This window comes from Electrona antarctica (genome assembly GCF_951216825.1).
Source record: "Electrona antarctica genome assembly, chromosome: 6".
Classification (NCBI taxonomy): domain Eukaryota; kingdom Metazoa; phylum Chordata; class Actinopteri; order Myctophiformes; family Myctophidae; genus Electrona; species Electrona antarctica.
Window position 1 is genome coordinate 2182797 of NC_136811.1, and position 11788 is coordinate 2194584.

The following is an 11788-nucleotide window of genomic DNA, read 5'->3' on the forward strand; positions in this document are numbered from 1 at the left end:
TGACAGTTCGTAGCTCTCCTACGTCTCTTATCTTTCAAGGCTCGCACAGCAATAGTGTCAGCTGGATCGACTTTACTACCTTCGGCCGAAACGACTCTTTCCAGGTAGCGCACCTCTCGTTTAAACAACTCACACTTGCTCGGTTTTAGTTTGATCCCATATTTCCTCAACAGCCGAAGCACTCTTCTGACATGATTTACATGATCCTCAAATGACTGACTGTACACGAGTGTGTCATCCAAATATGGGATGCAAATGTTGTCTCGTACGTCTTCCAAACACTCCTCCATACAGCGCTAGAAGACTGCGGGTGCATTAATCAACCTGAATGGGATCCTTACACATTCATACAGACCCCATGGAGTCACAAATGCAGTCAACGATCTACTGTCTTCATCCACAAAGCCCTGATGGCCTTTCCTTGGTCTAGCAATGAAAACCACGAGTTGCCACCAAGACTGTCAAGGATGTCCTGCACTCGTGGAATGGGTTGTCTATCAGGGTGGGTCACATACTAGTGTGGTAGCCTTCAATGGCCATGTCTGTGCTTTACAATCAATCTGAACAGGTGTGTTTTGGGACAGTTACTTGGGACAGTATGTCCTCACAACATAGTCACATGACTGTTCTGCAGTAACCAGATCAATGAATGCTGTGACATTTTCTCTCTCAAACGTGGGAACGCTGCTCTCAATGTCTCATGCAAGTGTTCTCTTTTCATAGTATCAAGTTGTTCTGTAGCGCTGGTTTTGACTATTTCCTCAATGACATTAAAGCCTAGGATGGGCTGTGAAAGACATCCGCTTTTCATCACTAGCATGGGGACAACAAGTTATGTGGGGTCAGTTCCCTCTGCAGCTAATCCAAAAGTGACCTCAATGAAACCCTTATATGGCATTCTCCCTCCATTAGCGGCTGTGATCTTCAAATCCCCAGGGCAGTAGTTCAGACACATCTTTGAACTGTGCCTGTGGCAAATTTGTGTTTTTCCACTCTTCCTCATTGTTCTTCAAAAGAAATATGTCATATCACATCGTTTTTAAGGACACCTGGGCGGGGTGGATGGGTCTCGCAAGTCGCTTTGGTGTGGTAGAACACCTCTACCTCCAAAACGCTAACATGTTGACTGCCCAGGACACCATTGCTGATGTCCTCGACAATTTGGTTCAGATCTGCCCACCCCCCCGGGATCAGAACCACCCTTCCATTTGGAGGCAACCAGCCCGCTTTTCCAACCGCCGGAATCCTGCTGAACGGCCACACACCTACCATGCAGCGATACTACGATGGATGGGACAGTCAGGAACCATCAACTGTCTACCCTACCAGGCGCTACCCTCATAGGGTACACATGCAATCAGTCATGAACATAAATACCCATTTTATACCTGTAAAAGGGGAGATCTCAGTAAGAACGCTGGACACAGTGTTTCCTCTCTGTCAGCAGTATGAGAATGAAACAACAAGCCCGCACTCTCTCACTTTCTCCCTCTACAGACATGACCAATCGATTAAGTGTGAAGTAGTTAATCTCCTTCACAGAACATTAAACGTTTACATTTATTTAATGTCACAAAACGGTTTCAGTTTTCAGAAGGCTTAGGAGACTTATTTATTTGTTAAATGAATTGTCCATCTGGATCACTGCCATGGATCACAGCTATATCACTATCACATGTACACTCTCAGAGTAAAATTAACATTGATTTTACAATATAAATTGAGGGTCCCAGAGATAGAAAGGCCATTAAATGGAGGTCCGTAGACTAATGTCAAACCGGGGGTCCTTGCAATTAAACTGGTTGAGAATCACTGCTAGTCATACATCTGTCCCTGGCATATGTTTTCAAATGGGGGTCCGCGGGCTAATTGGTGTCAATTTGGAGGTCCTTGACATGAAAAGGTTTGGGAACCACTGGGCTACACTACGGTAGCCTCGGTCCCAGGCTTACTTTTCTGCGAAAAGAAGAGCCTGGTCACAACGTAAGGCAAAGAAGCTATCGGCGGACGTATCCTCCGGAACATCCATCAGATGTATTTCCCCCGGATACGATATTTTCCCGACCAATCACAACACTTGTTTCATTCGCAGAGAATGTAAACTGATTTGTAAAGCATCAACGTCATTTCCTTGGGAGATACTTCCGCTAAAATCCCGCAACTTCCGATGATAGTCTTTTCAGCGTAGGTCTTGCCCAGGGTGACACTACGGTAGTCTTGATCTAAGGCTAGCATCACCATAGGGTGCCAACAAGGCGCATGCACGCACACACTACAGACATCAGCACCATCACCCTGCTGCTGTTTCTCCAAAACACACAATACTATCTCCTCTCCCACCGACGCCATGTGTTCATTTATCTTCACCCGTACGGACTCCATTTGATACGTTTTGCCTCCTTTATTACGAGACATTGTTCACCAACGATCGATCTATTGTGATCTTCTATTGTGATCTATTAGGATCTATTATGCTCCACACCTCACGACACGCTGTGTTCCGTCAGCAGCAATATGACTTCCGGTGGCCGATCCCTTCAGAATAAGAGTACCCTCTAGAGCCTTGGTTCCCAAAAACTGGGTCGAGACCCATAATGGGTCCCCTTATTGAGGGTCGCTAGCTATACACAGGTTTACTGTTTGTCTTATAGTTCAATGTTTGTTTTGTAAACGCATTGACAATGAATATTTAAGTCATAATGTTCAACAAATTCAATGATTTATTTGTAGATTTACTGTAGTTTAATTTAAAGAAATTCAAATTAGAAATCATCTACTTTTGGGTCACGGGCTAAAAGGTTTGGGAATACTGCTTGTTACGGCCCTATATGGTGTGTTAATGCTCTTAACTGATTCCTGTGCCCTATAGAGACACACATGGACTACAAATGTCACGCCCCCAAATGAGACAGCGGCCCCACTTCTGGTCCGTTTCAACAGTGTACTGCAGCTGTCAATGCAATCCCTATGAGAGGCATCATAAAATACCCTAATTTCACTGGTTCATTGCTGAGGCTGTAGCGAGTTTTTTTTTGTGTTCCAATAAAGTGTCACATATGTTTGATTTGTCCTTTTCAATGTCACATACCTGCCATCTCAATATACAACCCACAATATACAACCCACAATGTACTATAATATCAGTATAATATCAGTTTGTGAAAAGTGCTAGCATTGTAAATCTCAATGGGGGACTTGACAAGGGTGCTAAATTGCAATACAAACGTGCAATACAAAGTGAAATTGTCCTACTTGGCTTCTCATGTGTGTCATGTTTAAACAGACTATGTGTGTCATGTTTAAACAGACTACAGCCTATTCTTCATCCTCCTCATCGTCTTCTGCCTCGCTGGGCTCACTCTCTCTCTCATCACTCCCGTCGTCTTGTCCCGTGGGCTCCTCCTCCTCCCACAGAACGTCTTCCTCGCTGCCGTCCATAGCGTTGGAAACGCAGCATTTCTTGAATCCGTTGATGATGCTGTCTGAGGAAACTTCATCCCATGCCTGGAGGATCCATTCACAGAGCGCACGTACTGCAGGCGTCTTTATCTTTCCACTCGGCGTCAGTGCGTGATCTCCAGACAGGAGCCACTGTGTATCTCTTGCGCAGGTTACCCTTGAATGGCTTGTTGACGACAACATCCAGCACCTGGCTTGTCATTCCTCCCGGGATGATCACTAGGTCCCCGTTCATCGCTCGCACTTGCTTTTTGACAGGCTCAGTCAAGTGTCCACGGAATGCATCCAACACGAGCATGTTTCTTTATTTCTGAGCCCCCCCCCCGGCCGCCGCCCCACATAACTTTTAGCCAGTCCACCACAAGCTCCGTCTCCATCCATCCCTTTGCTTGGGCACGTACAATGATGCCAGGTGGCATGGCCTCTTTGGGCACAGTTTTACGTCTTAGATTCAGATTTTTCACCTTTCTTGTGTACCGTGACAGTCACTGGCATGTCGAAATAAACAGGCGTTTGATCAGCATTGCCCAACATGATCGAGGGGGTATGAGTGTTTCTTCCTCAACTCAAGCACATATCGCTGATAGCTGTAGCTTCTCTCTGAAGTCAGAGAGCAGGCGCTGGGCAAGGCTTGTCCTGCGTCGTAATGCCAACTAAGCCATTCCTCCGCATCATTCTTCTACACCAGCCGATGCTCGCTTTGAACGCGGTGGGCGGGATGTTCATTTATTTGGCTATTTCCAGTGCCTTTAACTGGAGGACAGCTCTGGTGATGGGCATTCCCTCATTCCGTTTTTCAGTGACAAATTCACACACCCTCCTATCAATCTCTGTGAAGCGGCCGCTCTGAGGACCGCGGAAAGCCTTTCTCTGGCTGTTTGCATTTTTAAGACGTTCTTTTTGTGCTCGCCATTTTCGAACGTGACATTCTGTGACATCGTACTTTTTGGCCGCTTGGCAGTTGTTTGATGACTCTGCCGCGTTGATAACCATTATCTTGAAATTGGCGTCATAACTTCTCCTCTGTCGTTTGTTAACTTGGCCACGTTTTGAGCCACTTTGTTCAAGCTGGTCACGTTTGTGTTGCTCCGCTTCCTCCATTTTACAGCTGTAGAGTGGTTGTGTGTTGTTTGTTGTGTTATGTGCACTGGTGTGTGTTGTTTCAATATAGCGTACGGGCGCCGCCTATCGGCGTGGATGTGTAATGACATGTCAAAAGACTAGACACCGATTATAGGACGGTCTCAATTTATAGGCTATTTTCACTGGAAAAACTTATATTCGGGACAATACGGTATTTCGTTTTATATTTGTGGAAAATTCTCCAAACAGGCTTGCAAGAATTATTAATACTCTGTAATCTGGATAATTCACTAGGTAGTTGAAAATGTCAGGATATGCCACTCCTCCATTTAGCTGGGTTATTTTCCCAACTATTCAGCCAAGTTAATTTTATACAACAAGTTGACAACGGTAAAACACACCATCAGAGCTCCGAGGTAGGTAGAACATATTAGTAAGGCAGTAAGCCCGTGACATGTTCAAAATATAGACATGAATGAACAAAGTCAGTCGGGATCGGGATGTATTATTGAGAATTCCACTCTTCAAAGTCGGCGCTCATTGCCTCATAAAGGCAGTGACGTCCTTAAAAGCGACAGGTTCTCTGTCTGCCGTCTCCCCTGTTAACATTATGGGTAACTCATTCAAGTGGTAAATGAAATGTGAAATAGATCCTCTATTGAGAAAAGATATGTTGACAAAGACACTTCATACATTTGGAAACATATTTGTATTAAAATCAATATAGTCTTCAGTTAATTTGGTATTATTTTAAAAGTAGGCTAACTACAGTTGAATTTCAATGGACTTATATGGGCTGGCCTGCAGTACACCGTTCTAACGGACCAGAAGTGGGGCCGATGTCTCATTTGGGGGCATGACATTTGTAGTCCCTGTGTGTCTCTCTGATTGGAGGGTGGAGTCGAGTGGAGATTGGAGGGGTGGCTTGGTGTTTGGATACACACCTGGGCCTCATCTCCTTATCAGCCAGCAGTATAAAAACATGTGATGAACACCACTTCAGCCCATTTGCCATCCGTCACCTCCATGTGCTGAAGCCTGTTTATAGCTACTAGCTAGTGTGTTGAGTCTGTAGGCCTTGCCACGGAGTGCTTAATAAGGTAACTTTATTTACTGAGTGTTTAAAGTCCAGACTATAGCTAAGTTATTTCGTAGTTGTATTTCAAAACATTTCTTGAGTGTCAATCCAAATCTATAGGGAATTGGTAGGGTTGTGCTCCCATTTTCGACTGTGTTTATATTTAGTTAGGGAGCCTAGATTGTATTTTTTGTTTGGACGGCGGTAGCTTAACTCCTTTTTCCTTTTCAGGTAGGTTGGAGAGTTTTGTTTGTTGTTTTGGCATTGGCCACCCTGAAGTTGTAGGCTTTCCCTATTGCCATTTATACTTTGATATTTATGTTTCTGTAACCTCAATTTGTGAGAAATAAAAAATGTACAACTTTTTTGGTTAATCATCATCTAAATGGAGCAATACGTTGTTAAATAAAAGCATAAGTCAATACAAAAACTGCTTTGAGGATAAAACCATAAAAAGCGTGTGTTGTTGGATTTTTGAGTGGTGCAACCACTCATATAGTCAGCTATGTGTGTGTGGCTGTGTCCCTGGGTCTGTCCCTGGCTGTGTCCGAGCACGAAAATAGCGTTAAGCGTTTGTTCACCACCAAGTGTCACTGTTTGCACAGCCTAACAGACACACACAGGCCAGGGAGGAGGGCTTGTACAGTACAGTACAGTACAGTACAGTACAGTACAGTACAGTACAGTACAGTACAGTACAGTACAGTACAGTACAGTACAGTACAGTACCACTCACTTCAGAACAGTTTCCTTGGTGAGAGGATGAATAATTGCAACTACATGTATTTTAGTAGATTTATTTGACACAGATGACAATATTTTTTTTAAACCATTAATGCACCATATTATACGGAAAATATATTTTGTAAGCGTTAATAGAGTAAGCACACAAAAGTTGAACATTAGACTCGATTATATCATTTTAAGCTGAATTTATGAGTCTGGGGAAGGAGACAGGCAACGATGGGTGTTGGAGGCCTTATAGTCAATATTGTACACATACATTTGGCTTAACATATACACCACGCATAATTATCCATGTGAATTAAATTCTATTAACCTCATGCAGTACAGATTTGCCTCATTCAATACAGATTTGTAATTTTCATAACACAAACTGGTTTCTCAGATTAGTAATTTTCATAATACAAACATTGAGATGCATAATGCGCCTACAATTGTGGATTTACCATGGTGTTTATTTAATTCAGTCATGTTGATATTGTCAGATTGTGATTCCTGCGTTAGTTTCTCTTTTCTGTTCATCTCACAGCTTCTCCACTGCTTGAATTCTCATGTTCAGATTTGCATTTTTACTAAATAAATGTGTCACTAAACTAACTAACAGACCCCTATTAACACAGCCTTTTACCACTGCCGTCGCAAGTAAAGCGCTTTCACCCTGTATGCGTGCTCATGTGAGTATTGAGTTGACCCCTATTGACAAACTGTAGACCACAACTTGTACACATAAAGGGATTTCCCCCTGTATGAGTCCTCATGTGACAATCTAGGTTACCCTTGGTAAGACAGCCCTTACCACAAACTGTGCAAAGAAAGGGCTTTTCCCCTGTATGAGTCTTCTTGTGAATGGTTAGACTACTCCTATGGGTAAAGGCTTTACCACACACTTTACAAGTAAAGGGCTTTTCCCCTGTATGAGTCCTAATGTGAGGTTTTAGAGAACTTTTTTGAGTAAAGTCTTTACCACAAACTGTACAAGTAAAGGGTTTTTCCCCTGTATGAATCCTCATGTGAGAATTTAGGTTACTGCTGTTAACACAGCCTTTACCACAAATTGGACACATAAAGGGCCTTTCACCTGTATGAATCCTCATGTGAATGGTTAGAGTAGTGCTTTCAGCAAAGCTTTTACCACATACTGTACAAGTATGAGGCTTTTCCCCTTGATGTGTCCTCATGTGAGTTTTTGCATCACGGCTACGAGCAAAGCCTTCACCACAAACTGTACATGTATAGGGTTGTTCCCCTGTATGAGTCCTCATGTGAGCTGTTAGAGTATCCATTACACGAAAGCTTTTGCCACAAACTTTGCAACCAAAGGGTTTTTCTCCAGTTCCACCGTCCCCTGTATCGGCTTGTGTTTTCGGGTGTTCAGTCGAGGTACCGGCTACAGGCTCTGTCTCTCTGTTTTCATCATCATGGTTCAAAGTTGACCCATCAGCCTCCCCTGGCCTTCCTTCCTTCTTCCTCCCTCGTTCCTTTTGGACTGGACTGGTCTCCTGCTGTCCAGAGGAATCCTTCGAGACCGGACTGGGACTGGTCTCCTGCTGTCCAGAGGAATACTTCGAGACCGGACTGGGACTGGTCTCCTGCTGTCCAGAGGAAACCTTCGGGACCGGACTGGGACTGGTCTCCTGCTGTCCAGAGGAAACCTTCGGGACCGGACTGGGACTGGTCTCCTGCTGTCCAGGGGAAACCTTATCTTTACACGCAGGGAGGTGCAGAGCATCTAGGATACAGAAAGACACAACAGCTTTGGTGTATGAACTGATGATACTTGTTATTGGCAGCAACCATGATAATTTTACAACACACTTTCAATGTGGTGTTAATTGAAAATGGTCAATTGTGTGTTCTTTTGTGTATCAGTTTTGATTTTGTTGAATGAAGCGTGGGAGCAAAATAAAGCCACTACAGAAATGACTGACTCGTTATAGGGGAGGGACACTACAAAAAAAAGTGATGAAATCTTGCCACCGCCATTTTTCCCTTGTTTACCTCCCATTTACATTGAGTGTAATTTCTGCTTATTTGACCACGTCTATCCACGGTAACGGGACATCTTTGCGCTGCGTAAAATATGCCTTCTCCGTTTCCAACTTCTCTCCTCATTCATCCGCCATTGTTTGCTTAATTTCCTTTATTTTCCTTTATTTGATGCGATTTGAATGAGCCTTCACACCTGCCAAATGAAGCACACATTCCGACAATACGCAGCAGGATTTTTTTTAATCGCAGTATAGCGATTTTCACAGACTTTCCTGCTAGGCTGAGGAATATATCCCACCCTTTTCACATTGGCCTGTTATAGCGCCACCAACAGGTGGATTTTTAGCAAACACATTTTACAAAACACATTTTTGAAACAAAATGCCTCAAATTGCCATCCAAGGCGTAAGAAGAAATGGCACCCTTTTCACATTGGCCTATTATAGCGCCACAAGGAGGCCACAACCTGACCTGCCCTGGTGGAGACCTGTGCCCCAGGGCCGAGGGGCACTTTATCTAGTTGGGCTTGTTTTGGGCTTGTTTTTTGAGGGAAGATTTGGCTTATTTCTCTCACAAGAGTTGGCAATGACCAGTGTTGGGACCGTTACTTTTAAAAAGTAACTAGTTATAGTTACTAGTTACATCATTTCAAAAGTAACTTAGTTACTTTACTGTTATTTAAACCAAAAAGTAATGCGTTAATAAATAAATAAAATAAAAATCACACCCATGTGGGGGTCCCCGAAACTTCCAGACCCACAGGAACGCGCTTAGTATAGGGTGCCAGCCCAGTTCCGGTGAGCAAAACTGTCAAGAAATGACAGTTACCGTGTGGGGGTCCCCGGAACATCCAGACCCCCAGGGACACGCCCAGGGGGCCGGGCCGGGGGTGAGACTTCCGCATCCAAAACGCTTGGTGGAGAAAATGTGCTATTTCCGTGCTCAGACCCAGGGACACAGCCAGCCAGCCAGGGACACACATATCTGTCTATATAGGAGTGGTTGCACCACTCGAAAAGAAAAAAGGGCTCCCACTTCCAGGCCATTCATTCATGCCTTCATTTCAGTACTGTTAGTGATAATAATACCAATACCAGGGGGGACTGGTTGTGATTTTGATGATGCTATGTAGGCCTATCAATACATATGTATAGCAAACAACAACACAAGTAGGCTACAACCAACACAACATGGGGGTTCCAGTTCCACTGCTCCAGTGAATGATGTGTGCAGAATCAGGCTGAGATAGCTCATAGCTGCTCTTATTTGAGTCTGGATTTATAAACAAAGACCAAAACCAGAATTAATAGGTTTGATTATCACACACGTGCACGCAAAGTCTCTTTCAGTATCTGTCTGTCTCTCTCTCTCTCGCTCACAAGTAGCCCACACACACACACTTTCAGTGTCTGTCTGTCCCTCTCTCTCGCTCACATGATGTGCGCACAGCGCACACGTCTCTCTCACACACACACACACACACACACACACACAAACAAACGCACGCAAAGGTTGAATCCCGTCCCATTCGTGCCAGCAGGCAGAGCAGGGTGGCCGGTGGGATCATAATCTGCACTCAACAATTTACTTTGACTTTACTTTGTGCTGGATTGGAGCAGCTCGCAGGTGAAGGAATTAAGGAATATATCCATTTGAAACGCGATATGGGCTCCGCCATGACAGTCAGACAGTAAACCAGTAAACACAAACTCTGCGCGTCTCCACACACACACCCCTACTCGCCCTTCTCTCCCGTCTCACACAGGCAATCTGCATACAAGCAGTTCTTCCCATTCTCCCCCGAGACTACATGAAAAATAACGGAATAACGCACCATGTAGTAACGGTAACAAAGTTACTGAATTGAAAAAATAAAGCGTTACAGCAACCGTTACTGCCGAAAGTAACGGCGCTACTGTAACGCGTTATTTACGTTACGTCCCAACACTGGCAATGACTGGCGTGTGTCACTTCCCCTGCTGACTGTGTGTACTCGTCCTTGAATAAACCAGACCAGAACTGTGATCTATCGCCACGCCGTGTTTACTGAACATTACACTTGAAATCAAATAGCCCAGTAGTTCCGAAAGTGGAGTCCGGGGGCACCTAGGGGTCCTTGAGAGAGTTCCAGGGGGTCCCCAGCTAAATGATAGTTTATTTGTACACTCTCAGAGTTACAGACCCATAAGGGTCCTTATGGGTCTGTAACTCTTGAGAGTGTACAAATGGAACCAAATGGACCCTAACGGTTCCATTTGTACACCGAGTTAAATTAACATTGATTTTGCAATATAAATTGAGGGTCCCAGAGATAGAAATTCCATTAAATGGAGGTCCGAGCGTAACCTAATGCATGTCAAACTGGGGGTCCTTGAAATTAAACTGGTTGAGAATCACTGCTAGAGCCATACAAATAATCTGTTATGGGGGTCCCTTGTATATGTTTTCAAATGGGGGTCCGCGGGCTAATTAGTGGCAATTTGGGTGTCCTTGACATGAACAAGTTTGGGAACCACTGGCCTACGTATGACTACGGTAGTATTGATCAAAGGCTATCGTCACCATAGGGTGCCAACAAGGCGCACGCACGCATGCACGCACGCACGCACGCCTAACAACAGAGAAGCTAACTGGGAGATGTTGTTCAGCTAGCAGCTTAGCCTAGCTTCGTCAGCTCGTGTTCAAGTTAACTGATCATGAAACAACAACACACCTGTTTTGTTGTTCCGCACCAGCAGAGTGGCCAGCGTCTCTATCTCTCTCTGGAAGAGGTTGAACATGAAGTCACCGACCGCTCGGAGACGCTCCAACACAACCACCCTGACGTTAAGCTTCACACTACAGACATCAGCACCATCACCCTGCTGCCGTTTCTCCAAAACACACGATACTATGTCCTCTCCCACCGACGCCATGTGTTCATTTATCTTCACCCGTACGGACTCCATTTGATACGTTTTGCCTCCTTTATTACGAGACATTGTTCACCAACGATCGATCTATTGTGATCTATTAGGATCTATTGTGATCTATTAAGCTCCACACGACCGTGTTGGAAAAACGGCACTGTTTTTTTGCAAATCTAAGTTAGCAAATATAAGACTTCCGGTGGACGATCTCTTCAAAATAAGAGTACCCTCTAGAGTACTGAAAAAAAGATTAATTTGCACATTAAAACGATTAATTAAGCATTTAAACGATGCTATAGGACACACATTATGTTTCTGTGTAAAATAAGTAATAAGTAATGTTTCTGTGTAAAGATAAGTAATTAAAAAGTTATCTAAATGGATAAATGCTATTCACTGGAGAGCATGGACTTTATAAAGTGGACGCTGGCCAAAAATCCCTGCTATGTTTCGACTAGTGTGACATACGCACGCGTCCGGGGAGACCTCCTCTACAACACCACACTGTCTGCTAAGCAGCAGAGGT

At 44.2% G+C, this 11788-nt stretch overlaps 1 protein-coding gene across 1 annotated transcript; it reads right to left on the reverse strand.

The window, feature by feature from the left end:
• Positions 1–6419: 6419 nt before the first annotated feature.
• LOC306925702 (uncharacterized protein) lies at positions 6420–11410 on the reverse strand. The gene is made up of 2 exons (XM_079504716.1): positions 11067–11410; positions 6420–8093 (listed from the first exon to the last, which is right to left on the reverse strand). The coding sequence occupies exons 1-2, from the start codon at positions 11332–11334 to the stop codon at positions 7018–7020; spliced, it is 1344 nt and encodes a 447-aa protein (XP_079360842.1). The 5' UTR covers positions 11335–11410; the 3' UTR covers positions 6420–7017.
• Between the last annotated feature and the right edge of the window lie 378 nt (positions 11411–11788).

What these genes read in the sequence shown, in the direction of transcription:
- LOC306925702 (XM_079504716.1), bottom strand. Translation starts at nt 11,334, where the DNA reads ATGTCTCGTAATAAAGGAGGCAAAACGTATCAAATGGAGTCCGTACGG. An exon ending in GGTGCGGAACAACAAAACAG is followed by an intron (nt 8,094 to 11,066) that starts GTGTGTTGTTGT and finishes TCTGTATCCTAG; the next exon opens with ATGCTCTGCACCTCCCTGCG.